Source organism: Crinia signifera, chromosome 4, assembly GCF_055691185.1.
Source record: "Crinia signifera chromosome 4, ASM5569118v1, whole genome shotgun sequence".
NCBI classification, from domain to species: domain Eukaryota; kingdom Metazoa; phylum Chordata; class Amphibia; order Anura; family Myobatrachidae; genus Crinia; species Crinia signifera.
The window spans coordinates 244148314-244166495 of record NC_139220.1 but is presented as its reverse complement, the minus strand read 5'-3'; the positions used below and the strand labels follow the sequence as shown (position 1 = coordinate 244166495).

At 41.1% G+C, this 18182-nt stretch overlaps 1 protein-coding gene across 2 annotated transcripts in view; it reads left to right on the top strand.

Annotated features, from left to right (window-relative positions):
• The window catches only part of ACAN (aggrecan), a 107526-nt gene that overhangs the window by 28377 nt on the left and 60967 nt on the right, over nt 1–18182 (top strand). For both annotated transcript variants that reach the window (XM_083184194.1, XM_083184193.1), the window contains exons 2-3: nt 12992–13068; nt 16029–16412. In XM_083184194.1, the coding sequence (XP_083040320.1) occupies nt 12999–13068; nt 16029–16412 (454 nt within the window). In that variant the 5' untranslated portion in view covers nt 12992–12998. The remainder of the gene's footprint in view (nt 1–12991; nt 13069–16028; nt 16413–18182) is intronic.

Below are 18182 nucleotides of genomic sequence, written 5' to 3'. Positions count from 1 at the left end.
CCCTGAGTTTTTTTAAGAGGCAATCATTTACAGGGCATGGTTTTGCCTTTTAAATGATTGCCCCTTTCCTGCATGGCCGGACTTGCACTGCATTGCATCCAGCCAATAGACATTTGCACATTTATACAGAATTACTTATACCTTCCATAGGCAAAATCATTGTCTGTTTGGAGAAACACATTGCCCAATATTTATACAGGCTGGACTAATAGGCATTATTAAAGGATTTTATACTCTCTGAAGGTTTGCATTGTAGCATATGCAGCTGAGAACCACTCACCCAACAGTCAGCAGCTAACTGATCTTATTGATCACTTTCGAGAGGTGACAGTTCCGCTTGTATATATAGGAAGCAGCTTAATACTTCACTTTAGCTATTTGGTACCTTTTTCTATCTATGAAACTCAAACTATTGGCAAGTGATTGGGGAATTATGTTAAATATAAGTTGTTGTGATGTGAAAGTGCTTATCCTCACATACTGTCTGAACATGCTTACTCTGTAAGACTCCTTAAAGTGTAGACCAATCTCCCAACTGCTGCCCACATCCATGGACATGCAACAAAGTGTTTTGTTATGGATCAGGTCTTGTGGCCCCATCTCCCGTTGCACATACCTCTGGGGGGGCGTGGCAGAATTGAGGTTATTCAGAGTACTGTGCCCTTGTACAATCTTCCTGGACGTTCCCTCTAGGATATCTCAGGGGGCGCATGTAAAAATAAGGTAAGTATGCTCTCACTTTCAAGTATACAAAGTGGTCCTTATTCCTGACTCGAAAGACACTGCCCCCCCCGAACCCCCGCAGACATGTAAATGGATGATTTGCATAGTCATCCATTCACAGCCTTGGGTGCGGGGGAGAAATCATTCAATGGTCGGTGACCATGAAATGATTTCTTCAGCACATGCAGATCTGAGACACCTCTATGGTGTCTCTGATCTGCGCCCACTCAGCTAATGTAAAAATAATATATTTGTGTGTGTGTGCCAAAAAGAAGAATGACCTCATAGCAAGGTAGTGTGGTCTTGCTATAATAGGTGTGGTCATGTAGGAAAAGACTGCAACACAATAGTGCCCACATATTATGGACCACACTGTAATGAACATTGCACCATATTATCATATAATGCCCCACAATAATGCTCCTTGCACCAAATTATGCCACACACAGTTATGCCCCTGACACAACATTATGCAGCATGTCTCATGTCGTAATGGCTCTTTCTATTGCCGCTACCTGCCTGTTGTCAGGAGTGGTTTCACAATGCTGCTTCTGCTGACGCTCCTGATGCCGCTTTCCTGGCACTGCATTTTTACCAGTATTTCATGAGGGGAAACCTGACTGTATGATGGGTCTTATTCGGACCCTAAAGCAGATCTGACAGATCTGCGCATGCATGTGCCAGACCTGAAACTATAATCACAGGAGGTAGTAATTTCAGTGTTGGCCAGGGGCAGCAATGGGGCAAAGATGCGGCATTGCGGGGACAGGATGCAGCATTTTGTGGGAGCAGTCAGGTGTATCCTGACCACTAGGGGGGAGGGCCGCAATAGCTGTGTGATGACACATGCAGCCATTGTGACCCGGAACATGTCTGGCCTGCGTTTGGCACTGCAGCAAGGCTGCAGAGCCAGGGGGCAGCTGTTCATGTGCGAGGGCTTCGTGTGTGGGCACGGCGCTCTAACCAGCCTTTATTGCTTGCTAATAATTTGATGCTGAGACAGCATTGCTAACCAATTGATTCTTTGCTACAAAGTCTGTGGATAATACATCAAAAGCTGGCATGGAAACATTGTTGCATCCATTGTACTAATGGCTTATTACCTGCAACTCTAATACACAGATACTGTACTTGACTAATTCCATGCAAATGATATGGCTGTTTTACTTTATTTTTTATTTCATCTTATATTTGAGACCAGCTGATTATGGTAATAATACTTTACAGCTGAGGCTCACGAAAACCAGGCCCTGCAAGGGTGGGCAAACCTCCCAGGTTTCCCTGTTTCCCTCACATTCTCCCCCGCATCTTCTTACTTTGCTTTCAAATACCGGCATTCACGGGTATAGGTGGAGGGGGCGTGGTTAAAATTATGATATTTATATCACTGTAGTCCCGCCCCTTCCACGTACACCCTCGGATCGCATTATTTTCTGCAATTCAGCGGGGCTTGATGATGCAAAGCACCGTCCCCACCCTCCTGAGTGCAGCTGAAAGTCTCCTCTCTGGGCTTCTCCCGTAGAAGAGACATGAAATGTCAGCAAGTACAGTACGCTCTGTTTTTACTTAGTTTTTCCTTGCAGGTTGTTTTTCCAAAGGGTTGGGTATCCCTTTGTAAAAACAGCAGCAAATTGAATATATCAACAAATCTGCGCTTAGTCACCTTCCTTGTTTTTTTGTTTTGTTTTGTTTTTTCCTCTTCAATCAACCCGAGGTCGATCCCTGAACATGGGCAAAAGGCGTATAACATTTAGTTCTCTCTTGTTATTTCAATGAGATCTGTGGAGCCCAGCCCCATATATATTTCAACTGGTTATATATGCATATTGGATTTATTTATTTTCTGTTTGTAAGTCCAACTAAACAATACAAATAAAAAACTATGTCACACAATAAAAATAATGCATAGATTTGTCCTAATCACCACCCTGGAACGGCCAATACATTTCTAATTCTGGATCACCAGTACTACAACTCTGTGTGTAGACAATCGGGTCACATGTGAGTCAAAACTTAGATGTATGCTTCGTAACAAAACACTGACCCACTTCAACCAACATAAGTATCGGAATCAGGCTCATAATGTATAATACATTTATATATATATATATATATATATATATATATATATATATATGGAAACATAATAAAGTACAAGAGTTAAAGTAACAGAGCTTAATCTATTTATAGTGCTTCAGTTAATTCAACCTAAAGGGCCCCATACACTAGCTATATCATCTGCAAAGTGTCACATCGTATGTGTTTTACATCCGATCCGACGCACGGTCCCGTGAGTGTCGTATAGGAGCCCCTTGATTGGTTGTACTCCACCAGCGATTTATCGGATTCGGATGGAATCGTATGGTAAAAGGGGTGCTTTTTGTGTATGCGATATATTGTATGTGATATATCGCAGGGAGTTTGACTGATGTTTCCAGTCCCTCTAGCCCCCCAATCCTGCCCATCAGATATATCTTATGGTACAATTGTATACCATAAGATATATCTCATGACATTTATCCTGGCTTGATCAATCGTATGAGATACTGTATATCTTATGCAAAAATTACACCAAAGTACAATATCGTATAGAATCACTCCCGGGAAGCTCGAGGGGGAGTTCAAGTGAAATTCCATCCAACTTCAGGGTCAGGCATATCGTTGAGGTGTATGGGGCCCTTAACAAGCATTACAGAACTTAGACAGTATTAATTAATAATCGTTATAAATTAGGATGGATATTACAGATAAGTCCAAAATTTGTACAGTACGAGGGTGCAGAAGAACCACAGGTTTGCTTTAATTTGACAACAGACCCTGCTCAACCGCAACCATACATTTGCACAAAGCATATTGGTTAAATCAGGGGTAGCCTACTCCAGTCCTCGAGAGCTACGAACAGTTAACTTTTCCAGGTCTCCTCACAGAATCACAAGTGAAGTATTCGGCTCCACCTATGGATCTATTAAAATGTGTCAGTCAGTAATGAGTGCACCTGTGTACCTGCGAGGTGAGCTGGAAAACGTGAACTGTTGGTAGCTCTCAAGGACTGGAGTTGGCTACCACTGGGTTAAATCATTAAACTGAATTTGCTGTAATCTGAAAACAGACCCCGCTGTACACAACCACAAATTTGCACAATTTTGTATTTGTTAAATCATTAATCAGGAGTTGTCAGGCAACTGCTGCTTGGAAGATTACAGACTGTTTATATGACATTTGAAAGGTCTGTGACTTTAAATCCAAGTAGAGTTCAAGCTCTTTAGAATAGGTGGTTAGGGGTGGAAATAGCACCAACTGTACATAGGTAACTTGTGACATGATGAGAATACTCTTTTGAATTAAGTGATGTACCTTTCACCTTTGGTGCTAGTTTGATCCTTTGATCCTTGTTCTAAAACATCTAATTGGCAGCCAGCACATAGAAGGAGAGGGAAGAGGGGGTTCGTAGTCGTACATGGGGAAATTTGATAGATTGTTGATCAACAAAAATGCTCTGCTTTTCTTTTACATTTTTTGTTGTTTAAAGATATTTATAAACAAAATTTCAATTAACGGCAATTTAGAAAACATTAATTTACGAGTTTTAGTATTTAGTAATTTATGAAAACCATGTTTCTTAAAGGGTAATTTGGATGGGAGACAGTATGATACACAGTAATCCAAGATTAAACATTAAGGGGGTTATTCTAGTCCATTCTTTCTGACAAAATCCTTCTTAGATGGACAAAACCATGTGCACTGCGGGTGGGGCAGATGTAACTTGTGCAGAGAGAATTCGATTTGGGTGGGGTTTTTCTTCAAAGTGAGATCTATATTGAAGTGTAAAATCATGCAGTCAGTATTTTCCCTGCACAGAAACAAAATAACTCACCCAAATCTAATTCTCTCTGCACATGTTACATCTGCCCCCCTGCAGTGCACATGGTTTTGTCCATCTAAGAAGGATTTTGTCAGAAAGAATGAACTAGAATAAACCCCTAAGATACATTATTTTAATCACTACAGAGATAATAAATCAAGGTTCATATTGATATTACCTAATTTATATGAAATAATCATCTAATATCTTTTATGCTCCATAAGACTTGTAGATGTATAAATGTTCTGTGTTCTGGTGTTCTGTGATACTGTACGTAGAAATGCAGGCATTCTCTAACCCAGTGGTAGCCAACCCTAGCCCTCGAGAGCTACCAACAGTTCACATTTTCCAGACAACCTAGCTGCTGCACAGCTGCACTCATTAATCACTGACACATTTTAAAAGATACACAGATGGAGCTAATTAGCTCACATGTGATTTTGTGAGGAGACCTGCAAAACATGCACTGTTGGTAGCTCTCGAGGACTAGGGTTGGCTACCCCAGCTCTAACCTGTACAACTCCTGGTGTCTTGTTTTACAGTTGTGCTCATACATTTACACACCCAGAATTTGTGATTTTCTGGCCATTTGCCAGAGAATATGAATGATAACTCATAAACTTTTCTTTCACTCATGGTTAGTGGTTGGGTGAAGCCATTTATTGTCAAACAACTGCGTTTACTCTTTTTAAATAATAATGACAACAGAAACTACCCAAATGACCCTGATCAAAAGTTTACATACCCCCGTTCTTAATACTGTGTATTGCCCCCTTTAACCTCAATGACAGCTTGAAGTCTTTTGTGCTAGTTGTGGATGAGGCTATTTATTTTCTCAGATGTTAAAGCTGCCCATTCTTCTTGGCAAAAAACTCCCAGTTCCTGTATATTCTTGGGCTGTCTTGCATGAACTGCACGTTTGAGATCTCCCCGGAGTGGCTCAATGATATTGAGGTCAAGAAACTGAGATGGCCACTCCAGAACTTTCACTTTATTCTGCTGTAGTCAATGACAGGTCGACTTGGCCTTGTGTTTTGGATCATTGTCATGTTGGTACGCCCCATAAGTCCCATTCCGGGCTGATGAGTGCAAATTTTCCTCCAGTATTTTCTGGTAACATGCTGCATTCATCATGCCATCAGTTTTGACCAAGTTTCCAGTGCCTTTGTAGCTCACACATCCCCAAAACATCAGTGATCCACCTCTGTGTTTCACAGTAGGAATGGTATACCTTTCATCATAGGCCATGTTGACTCCTCTCCAAATCTAACTTTTATGGTTGTGGACAAAAAGTTAAATTTTGGTCTCATCACTCCAAATTACTTTGCTCCAGAAGTTTTGAGGCTTGTCTTTGTGCTGTTTGGAGTATTGTTAGCGGGATGCTTTGTGGCATTTGCATAGTAATGGCTTTCTTCTGGCAACTCGACCATGCAGACCATTTTTCTTCAAATGCCTCCTTATTGTGCATCTTGAAACAACCACACCACTTTTTTTCAGAGAGTCCTGTATTTCAGCTGAAGTTGTTTGTGGATTTTTCTTTGCATCCGGAACAATTTTCCTGGCAGTTGTGGCTGAAATTTTTGATTTGGATTCCACAGAATCCCTAATTTTCCACTTCTTAATTAGAGTTTCAACACTTCTGATTGGCATTGTCATTTGCTTGGATATCTTTTTATATCCCTTTCCTGCTTTATACAGTTCAATTACCTTTTCCTGCAGATCCTTTGACAATGATTTTGCTTTCCCCATGACTCAGAATCCAGACCCATCAGTGCAGCACTGGATGAAAGATGCAAGGGTCTTTCAGGAGACTAGAAACTCACTGACCTTTTATACACACACACTGATTACAAGCAAACAGACAGATCACAGGTGAGAATGGTTACCTTTAGTAGCCATTCAAACCGGTTTGTGTAAACTTGTGTGCATGTTATCAGGCCAAAATCTCCAGTATATGTAAACTTTTGATCAGGGTCATTTGGGTAGTTTCTGTTGTCATTATGATTTAAAAAGAGTAAACACAGTTGTTTGACAATAAATGGCTTCACCCAACCACTAACCATGAGTGAAAGAAAAGTTTGTGAGTTATCATTCATATTCTCTGACAAATGGCCAGAAAATCACAAATTCTTCTAGGGTACGTAAACTTATGAGCACAACTGTATATGTACAACTGCCTGTGTTCTGTGATACTAATAGTAGAACTGCCGATGTTCTGTAATACTGATGATATGTAAAACTTGTGATATGTAGTGTTCTGTATTACTGTATGTAGAACTGATGGTGTTCTGTGATTCTGTTTGTAGAACTGTCAGTGTTCTATGATACTGTATGTAGAACTGTCAGTGTCCTGTGATTCTGTTTTTAAAAATGACAGTGTTCTGTGATATTGTATGTAGAACTGACGGTGTTTTGTTATTCTGTTTGTGGAACTGACAGTATTCTGTGATACTGTATGTAGAACTGTCAGTGTTCTATGATACTGTATGTAGAAATGACAGTGTTCTGTGATACTGTATGTAGAACTGTCAGTGTTCTATGATACTGTATGTAGAAATGACAGTGTTCTGTGATACTGTATGTAGAACTGTCAGCGTCCTGTGATTCTGTTTTTAGAAATGACAGTGTTCTGTAGGCTTACTTGGAGGGGAGCTAGAGACCCCAGAGTGATTGATGAAGCTAGAAAGAAGCTTAATGCGGCCGTTGCTCGTTGGGTGCTGGCTACTGGGGGGGCTGTTGTCTCTCACGATAGGATCAGATTTAGTTGCCAGCATCTTTTCCAGCCTGATGGGGTCCACTTAGTGAGTGAGGGTCTGTTTATGTTCCTGGAGGGTCTGCTTGGTGTTATAGATTCCGTTGTCTAGTTGGTGGTGGGGCGGGGGTATTTCAGTATAAATCCCCCACTTTGGCGGGAAAGAACGGCTGATTTGATCAATTAGATCACACTAGGTGTTTATGTTGATGTTTTAATGGCTTGTTTGAGGTGCACTCACCTCTCATTGGCTTAGGCCTTTCGCTGTATCACCCGTTCGGGGACAGCGACCCCACCCAGCTGGGTGGGTATTCGATGTGTTAGGTAGAGTTGGAGACCGCCTGTTTTTGATTTAGGCCAGTTACGTTAGAGTTGGGGTGGAGTTACATTAGTAGCCGTTCTTTCTGGCCACCATTAATAATTAGACAAATTAATTTAAATAATCAAATTAGATTAAAAGTTGCTACAAATAAATCAGTTAACAATTTCTGCCAAACCTACGCCTCTGAGTCTTTATTTCAGGTTTAGTTATGTTAAGTTAAGAATGTATATATATATGACATGCTAAAGGTACACATAAGATGTTGGGATCTTTATGTATGTAGAACTGTCAGTGTTCTGTGATACTGTATGTAGAAATAACAGTGTTCTGTGATACTGTATATAGAACTGCCGATGTTCTCTGATTCTGTTTGTAGAACTGTCAGTGTTCTGTGATAATGTATGTAGAACTGTCAGTGTTTGTGATAATGTATGTAGAACTGTCAGTGTTCTGTGATAATGTATGTAGAACTGTCAGTGTTTGTGATAATGTATGTAGAACTGTCAGTCTTCTGTGATATGTGGAGCTTACATTTTTCTGACATTGTGATATGTAGAAATGCCTGTGTTCTGTGATATATAGATTTGCCCGTGTTCTGTGATATGTAGAATTGCCCGTGTTCTGTGATATGTAGAATTGCCCGTGTTCTTTGATATGTAGAATTGCCTGTGTTCTGTGCTATGTGTAATTGCCCGTGTTCTGTGATATGTACAATTGCCCGTGTTCTGTGATATGTACAATTGCCTGTGTACAGCACACGCACTATTGCGCACTCCCAAAAATTGTCTAGTGTACACTCTACTTACATATATACCTGATATATCATTAATGACCAAACAACACAAGATATATTATTGTTCAGTTGTTTAAAGGGTTGTTCATTGTAGACGCACTATATTGTTTGTCCTGGGGATGAAGGGAAACCATTGCATCCTTTGCACACTGTCATTTGTTGTGCAACACACAGGAATGACAAATAACAATAAACTATAAGGCAGTGAGATAATGGTAGTTCCTGCCATCAGGCCACCTTGCTTGCACCTCATGTCACCTGTAGATTGTAAGCTCCTTGGAACAGGGCCCTCTTCCCTTCTGTTCTCATAACCTTCTTCTCTTGCACTTCAAATACAGCTCTTCTACTCGGCGACAGTGTATACCCACATATCTTCTTACTTATAATCGTTCATCTCTTCTAACGGCAACCCGCCCCTTGTAGCAGTACGCAGACAACTCAGCTGTATTGTGCATGAGAATTGTGGTGCTAATTGTTACACACACTCTGTTTTCAGTTACTGTGATGTTAATTTATGTGTACCCTGTATTGTTCTAATGTGTACCATATGTATGGCGCTGCAAACCATTTGTGGCGGCTTATTTATAAAATGTAATAATAATAATGGTACACAGAAAGACATGCTGGATCACAAATACGTATTTGCTATAATCGCAGCACTGTAATGCTGAGTGTAAACATAATGGGTGAGATTTAATAGGACGAGAGATTCAGAAAGTGAGAGATTTGGTGAGAGATCTCCAGTTTCTTTTAAAGCGGCAATCATTTACACTGCAAAATCATACTGGTAAATAATTGCCGCTTTATTAAAAAATGTGGATATTTCTCACCAAATCTCTCGCTTTCTGAATCTCTCGTCCTATTAAATTTCACCTTGTATCTCAATCCTAAATACGCATGTGAAAACCTGAGTTGTGTTTTAGAACTTCTGAATGCAGGACATTCAGATATTGCTTTCAAACACTGTGTAATAGGTAGATGCTTTGTACAAGTGGAATGCTGTTGTAAGTTCCCCTCTCATTTGGAAAAGTATATATGAGGAAATAATTTGCTCTTCTACATTATTCTTCAAAGATGACTTGCGAACATGTGTTTAATATAATACTATAATTGAAGCATAGTTATAGCACATCTTGAGCTGAAGACATATTCAAACTTGTAGGTTAATTAAGAAATCCCTCGTTTCACAGCAGGCTAGGCCAGCATATTGACGAGGAGTACAGCAGGACTCACAGTAGTCTTCGGTTATATTAGCATTTTGTGATTCAGGAATATTCAGGGGACTATATTGAGGGACCATATCGCCCATGTTTTTTGTGTGTACAGAGTGATAAATCACAACAAGCGTGCTCCCACAGCCAGCCCTTAATGGTTTCTAGTCGCAGGAGCACGGTTTTGGGGTGTATTCAATGATTTTTGCGAGCTGTGACAGCGGGCAGTGCTGAATCCTTGCTGTCACAGCTTGCAGGGTCAGTATTCAACTGACCCCCCTGCACACGCCATTTCCACCTTGCTAGGTTTTTGTAGCGAGAGGGAAACGGCATGTGCAGCCGCTAAAACAGCGAGACTCGTGGCTAAATGCAGCGGGCTCCCTGCATTAGCTGCGAGCCTCGCTGTTTGGGGGAATCCTCTCCGTTCTCTGACAGCGAGGATTCCCCCGGAACGTAGAATAGGGTGAGCAGCTGGCCACATTGAATACAGCCCCTTGACTTTTCAGTGGTAACTTGCCAGTCAAAACTGAAAGGTTACCAGGGGGAAATGGTGCACGGTGCGATATGTTCGCTGAGCGATAATAAGCAAAAATTGCTTTTATATTGCAACATGTGTACACACCTTAGGTTTTGGAAAGAGTGGCTTCTTTAGGTTGTTTCATTGTGATAGAGATGTGTTGGGCAATTTCTGTGGCCCCCTTTTCTTAGGTAAAAGATGCTGAGAACAGGCAAATACATGAACAAAAATTCTGCTCTGCAAATGTAATCATTATACTTTAAAAAAAGAAGAAATGCAAGTGGTTTATAACAGTCCTGACTCTTTTCTGCTACATACAGTTCTCAGTCTGTGTGAGGTTCTGTGGGTTTTTCTTTTAAACAGAGCAATGCAGGCTGGGATTATAAAGTAAAATAATTGACTGGATTTTACTATACTCCAGTGTAATATCCAGTATCTGTCAGTTTCACTTAGACCCAACTATGTAACGTAATCCTACAGAATATATGGAAACACAGCAAACCGCAAACCAGGTTATAATAACAGTGCTACAAGAGCCAAGCAATGCGAAGTAACATGCGAATCCCATACAAAAGATGTATAACCATTTTACACCCATTATCCTTTAGAGGAGATCAGGGTTTATTTATTAATAAACTGACATTTGCTTTCATTGCCTAACTTGGAATAGAATGAGCACAGCTAATTGTTATTTAAGGGGAAATTTACTAAAGGAAATTTGTAAAAATATAGGTGTATTTGTATCCAGAAATACACTTATTTTTGACATTTACTATCCCGAAAATACGGCAATTCGTATTCGTATTGATGTGCTATCAATACGAATACGAATTGCCGTATTTTCGGGATTGTAAATGTCAAAAATAAGTGTATTTCTGGATACAAATACACCTATATTTTTACAAATTTCCTTTAGTAAATTTCCCCCTTAGTTGCTGTTGTTTATTACATATTTGCATTTTTGCATTTTGTTACTATGTAAACCCAAGGACAGACAACTAGGGGGGAATTCTGTTGTTGCGGAAAGGTGTAGATTGCCATTGCTGCAGCATATAACCACTGGCAATGGCAGCTCATCTCGTACTATGTACCTGGCCAAAGGTCAGATTCACACAGAAGTGCTCAATAACCTATGGGGCAGTAACAACTTTTGTAGCGCGATTTGGCTGCCAGTACAGTGCAGCTATTGCAGCGGTGATTTACCAGCAATTGAATTCTCCCCTAATCTCAGTTATTCACCCAACCTTTTCAATGCTTTTTTTTTTTTCTCCCAACTTTATACATCAGGAAGCAAAAATAACACACATTTAAATATATAGCTCCTATATTAGGGGTAGGCAATCTGTGGCACTCCAGATTAAACTATCCCATTATGCTCTTTGCTGTTATGCTAAACCTGTGGCAGGGTATGCTGGGATGTGTAGTGCATGGCAGCTGGAGGGCCAGAGATTGCCTACCCCGTCCTATATAAAATATAATTAATGTACATACTGTATTTATTTATTTATTTATTTACAGCTTCTTATATAGCGCAGCAGATTCCGTTGCGCTTTACAATAGTAGACAGTGATAAAACAAACTGGGTAACAACAGACAGATTTGGAGGTAGGAGAGCCAGGGCCGGCGCCACCACTAGGCAAATCTAGGTATTTGCCTAGGGCGCCGGCCACTGGAGGGAGGTATTTCGCTCTCCCCTTGCCGCCCGGGTACCTGTCCTGCGGCGTAAATGTGCGTAAAAGCTGGCGGCGGCGGCAGCGGGGGGTCCCTGCAGTCAATAAGAAATAACGAGCGCTATCCGCCGGGCTATGCGGAAGCGCTTCTGTTTTGGAAACACTGGCCGCACGCTGATTGGCTGAGATTCAGCCAATCAGCGTGCGCCGTGCGGCCAGTGTTTCCAAAACAGAAGCGCTTCCGCATAGCCCGGTGGATAGCGCTCGTTATTTCTTATTGACTGCAGGGACCCCCCGCTGCCGCCGCCAGCTTTACAGTGCCGCAGGACAGGTACCCAGGCGGCAGACACCGGGGCGCCCCCACCCCGACTTGCCTGGGGCGCTCTGGTGCCTTGCACCGGCCCTGAGGAGAGCCCTGCTGCAAGCTTACAATCTATAGGGACATATGAGGCAAACACAAGGACAGGCACCAGTAATAGCATAGCAGTCCCACCAAGTTACAAGTCCAGAAGGGAAGCTATATAATACATAAGTGCCTCGGAGGGTTATGCATGTAGAACTTCAATATTATAGGCTTGCCTGAAGAGGTGAGTTTTCAGGGAACAGTTTGGAGGCTACTATACTGTATAATATTTGGTTTGACACATTCAATTCATGTAACATAATATAAAGTTAACATTTACTGTTGATTTTTTTTCTTAAGGTCCATACACACTATGGGCAAGATGCACAAAGCTTCAAAAGTGATAAAATGGAGAGTGATAAACAACCAGCCAATCAACTCTTAACTGCTATGACGCAGAATGTGTTTGTAAATTGTCAGGCAGGACCTGATTGGTTGGTTGTTTATCACTCTCCATTTTATCACTTTAGAAATTTAGTGCGTCTGGCCCTGGGCATTTTAGCTAAGCATGTATGGTGAGAGATGATGGGGAAAATCGCTGGGATGAAAAACGCTCAGTGCATACACTCTGAGCGTCTTTCAACCATTTTAGTTATTTTCCCGGGGTTGACGTCTGATTGTATCAGTTGTATTCCTGTACAGTATTTGTACAAACCCCTTATGTTCTGTCATATGTTTGTTTATTGTGACCTCAGCAAATATCTCTTACCTATTCTATTTTTTTCTGTTATTTGACAGGTAAACTATGACCACTTTATTATTAGTGTTCGTGTGTTTGCGGGTCATCGCTGCAGCAATATCAGTGGAGGTTTCAGGTAAGATTTCATACAAAATCCATACATGACATTTCATCTTATCACATTACTCTGTGGGGTTTATTTACTAAGCTATGAGTTATATTAAAGATGGGATGATGCTATTAGCAACCAATCAGATTCCATCTATGCAGTGCATGTATGTATGTGTTTAAGTACAGTTTTCAGTATGTGCAATTATCATGATTAAGCCCCGTACACACTAGAGGACCCCCCACAGCACAGCCAATATCGTTACAATTAGTTCCAGTGAATGATAAAGTACTTACATGCTGAATAATATAATTAATCATATAGTTCAGAGACATCACCTACCCAAAATCCTCATGCATCATGCAGGTGGTTGGCTACATAGCCAAAATTTACCTAAATGTACCACTATATTGGGCATACACACTACACTTTAAAAAAAAAAAGATATTCTTCTGAAGGGCCCCTCTGAATGATATCTTTTAAAATCTCATCTAGTGTGCATGGGGCTTTACCTTGCATATTTTAGCTCAGCGAGGGGGTATATGTACGAAGCAGTGATAAGGGAGGACAAGTGATAAAGTGCCTGGTACATTATCACCGGCCAATCAGCTCCTGACTGTTAAGTTACAGGCTGGGTTTAAAAAGGGACAGTCATGAGCTGATTGGCCGGTGATAAAGTACCAGGCACTTTATCACCTTCTCTCTTATCACTGCTTCATACTGTACATTTACCCCCGAGTGTGAAGGGTGTCCAAGTCTGCACATGCTCTCACTGCAATCATTAACTAGCCCCTATACCAAGTAGTCTTCATTCTAGCACCCTGCTCCTTGCAGTTCCTCCTTCCTGCCTGGGGTGTCACTCGCTGCTGGGGTGTTTTTGCAACAGTCTGGTTTGTATCTCAACATTAAAATACAAAGTAGACTGTTCTAGAAGTATCACAGCAGACAGCGACACCCCAGGCAGGAAGGAGATACTACAAGGATTTTACAAGGAGCAGGGTACTAGAATAAACACTAACCAAGTAGATATTCTGGATGACATAAGGTGGCTTCTACTGTATTTATTAAGTAAACAACATGCATCCTATTTTTTCATAAAAAATCACTTTTAAAAGTACTTGGAGTATAATGTAAGCATAATTTATGATATGTTCTTTCCAAGCTGTATCATTGTAGGTTATAAGAATACATTTCCAGTGATTTTCAAAAAAGCCTTCCCCACCTCTACACTCAGAATTTATTGCATTTATGAGTAATTAACCATTATGTAGTGTATACATACAGTCATGTATTATGCAGTGTTACACACAGAATATTTCAGTCATTCAAATGTGTTCTTGCCCAGGGCTAGATTTTTAGAATGGGGTGGATGGAGCTACAACTCCTGGTCTCCACATACAAATAGTCCCATCATCATCGTGATGACCAGCTGCCTAGCTGGTCCCACAGTTGACCATAAATCAGGGGTTCCCAATCTTTTTCGAATCATGGCACACTAGAGTATCAGAATTTTTCCGTGGCATCCCTAGGCCCCCAAAAATATATATAAAATGAAGTAGATTTGGATTATATGTGATTCTTAGCTTCAGTTATGTGTTAAAGGGCAGGATTTGCTTCTGATTGTACACACATTTTATGATTGGCAGCCACCAGCACTGTTTTTTTCCATAAGTAATTGTTCATAATTAATTTGAATTGGTCCTGGACCACCAAACCCGTCGCACCCCTGTAAGTGTCCCGAGGCACCCCAGGGAGCTGCGGCACACAGTTTGGGAACCACTGCCATAAATCATAAGTATTCAAATGAAATTGCTATTTTCCCCATAAAATTCTGCAATTTTTATTTTATTTGACCACACCCACACAGTACAGGCTGCAGCTCCTCCCTTTCTCAGTTTCAACATTTTCATTTCAAGGCCAATGTGACTCTAAATCCGGCCCTGTCCCTTCCCAGTGAAGCTAACAGTCTATATTCCATATCACCAGGGGTTAAAGTGAGGGGGAACGGGGTGGAACTGAGTTCCACCACCTCTAATGGTGAGGTGGAACATTTTAACCTCCACATTGGCCCTGTGCAGTAATTCTAACAGAAAAGCATTCTAGTTTGCAGGGGGATGCCAAAAACCCTACCACTGGCCTTGTCTCTGTCGAATGGGGGTAAGGGAGGGAGGTATAATTAGGTAGCACAGATAAATGAGTTCCACCACCTTTGCATGACCACTTTAAGCCCTGCATATCACACAGACAGGCATTCACACTAGCTTTAAAAGATGGGGTCAGAAGCCTTGGTCTAGAATTATACTCATGACCTTTAGGCTGTGAAGGAGTAATGCCAAACACTACATCAACCCTGCTGCCCAAAGTTATTCTTTTCTGTCATATTTTTGTAAGTTTGTCATGTTTTTAGCTTTCTATAGTAAGTTGTGTTTATGCTAATTTATTTATAACTTTATGTCTAAGGGCGGTATTTAATCAGGGATTCTAACTGTCGGAAATGTCCAGACAGTTGGAAACCTTGGCCTTTTTCTCCCAGCTCAACAGAAACTCGACAACCAAAATTCAATGCTCCGGTTACTGAGTGTCGGAAAGTGGTCGTGTTGGCGAAAACAGCCGCGGATTGATGAAACACAGAAATTAATTTGACAATCCACGGGCGTATCCGACAAAACAGATTTGACTTGCTTTAAAGTTGAATCTGTTTTGTCAGATTCCTTCTTCAATGCTGTCAGAAACAACAGCAATGAATCGGTGGCAGCCGCTATTCCCCTGTCGGAAATAGTGGCCGGCATTGAATAACCCCTAAGTCAGCAATAAAATGAATAGCCTTGTTTTAACAGACCAGTGTATATATTCTTTCTTTACTAATTTTAATAATTGTATTATCTGTGTTAAAGTCCAAAATATGATCATTGTATACATGTTATTGCTATAAATGACACATGTAAGCCCCCTGTGTAATTGTGCTCTCTCTTTGAATTAATTTACAGACCCTGCTAACTCACTGAGTGTTAGTATACCCTCGGAGGTTCCACTGAACGTCCAGCTTGGACACTCAGTTATCATCCCCTGTTACTTCATCAATGCTTTGGAACACGTGACTGTGGTTCCCTCAACAGCACCTTTAACACCCAGAATCAAGTGGAGCAGGCACAACAAGGGACGTGAGACTGTTCTGCTGGTAGCCACTGATGGCAAAATCCGCCTGAATGATGCCTACAAGGATCGTATTTCTTTACCAAACTATCCTTTCATTGATACTGATGTCAGTTTGGAAATTGCAAACCTGTTGTCCAGTGATTCAGGGATCTATCGCTGCGAAGTCATGCATGGAATTGAGGACAGCCAAGACACAGTACAGCTCAATGTGAAAGGTAGAGCTAGCAGACTCATATAAGCTCCTTTTCAACTTTTTAAAATAAACCTGACTCCTGCATACAGAGGAAGCAGACATTTTGAGGGATGAGCCAATACTCTATGAAGCCTATAGTTCAATATGAATAAGGGACATCCATGTGGCCTTTATGTCTCACCTCTCTGAGATGTTACCATTTTCTAGTGAAGTGACAGGTTGAGAATTGGCTCCATTTACAAAATGGCTTCTTGAAATGAGCGATCCACTTTAAGAAACAAGGGCCATGATAAATCATAAACCTATAATCTATGAGGTGCTGCATACTGGCATCTTCATTTTCTCTGCTGTGTGACTAAGAACGTAACGCTTGTTCCAAATTTGTATGTTATGTTAAGTGGTGCAAGTCCTTGGAGGTCATGAAAGCTTGTTAAATCTAATTTTAGCTTATTAACAGACTGATGGGAAGGATACTAAACTGTAGATTAAAAATGTGTGTCCTGGGCTTTTTTAAGGAAGTTTTATACACAATATATTCTACAGTACTAAACCTGAAGAAAAGTAGCCAATCTTCTTATCTTGGAGGCTTGTGGTTTGGTTTAAATTCCTTTCATTTCCAATGTTGATCAGTACATACCATGTTATATATTCCTCTATGCTCCACAATGTAAAGATCAAATCCAAAACCTGTCTACAATCTGTTTGTGTCATGCATTCTGACAAAACAGCATGTTGATCCCTGGAGAAATGGGAACTCATGTTCTGATCCATAAAGAAGAGTTTTACTGGTGTTTCTTCAGTCTGTAGATGTCATTAAGTGATTCAAGGACAGATAACAGAAAAATATCTAGTGCACACTGCCTAATAACAGCTTACATCAAGTATTCGTGCTCACCTTCCAAAATGACAAGATTGTATTGGAAGTGTAACTTTGATTGATTGCTGGTAGTAGACACATTCATTTTGAAAGTCCTCTCTTGTTATGGAATCTCACCAGTTCTTATACACAAAAGGAAGTTGTTTGGCAGCGCATAGCGTTAAAGTGAGACTAGGTAAACACTGGACCCGGACAAGACCCTGGACCACCAGACCAGACCTCAAAATCTGCAGTCCGAAACTTGTAGTGTCCGGTCCGGGGGTGTCCCGTGCTGGGGGTGTCTTGTCCAGAGGGATGCCTGTGATAGCTTTCACCAGGGACATGGGGAAGGGGAGATTACAGCCTCCCCGTGTGGTCCGGACCATTCCAGTTTTTGCTACATGCACGAACCATACGGGGAGGCTTTATTCCCCCCCTCCTCCTCTCCCTGGTGACAGCTGTCAGATGAAGCCCCCCCCCTCCCCCTGGAAAGGACCCCCCCCCCCGGACAGGACACCCCCGGAGCAGACACTACAAGCTCCGGACTGCAGATTTTGATGTCCAGTCCGGTGGTCCGGGGTCTTGGCCGAGTCCGGCTTTTACCCATACCCCGTTAAAGTCGCCTGCCTGCCCTTAGACTGCAATCACATTTTCCAAATGATCATAAATAGGCTCCACTAAATTGCAAGGTCATTTAAAATTAACAAGCATATTGAATATATAATAGATACACACTTTATTAATAATTAACATACAGTATACAGAAAATAAAAAATATAACTTTGAGGCTAGAAAATAATTCCCATATGTAACTAATGAAGTTCTGTGTTTAAAATGAAATAAGAGAAAACTACTTGGTAAAGTAGAATTCTCAAAGGGTCAAAAAGTAAAGGTAAAATACCTCAAATATCCTGCTACAGCTATATGTTTTATGGC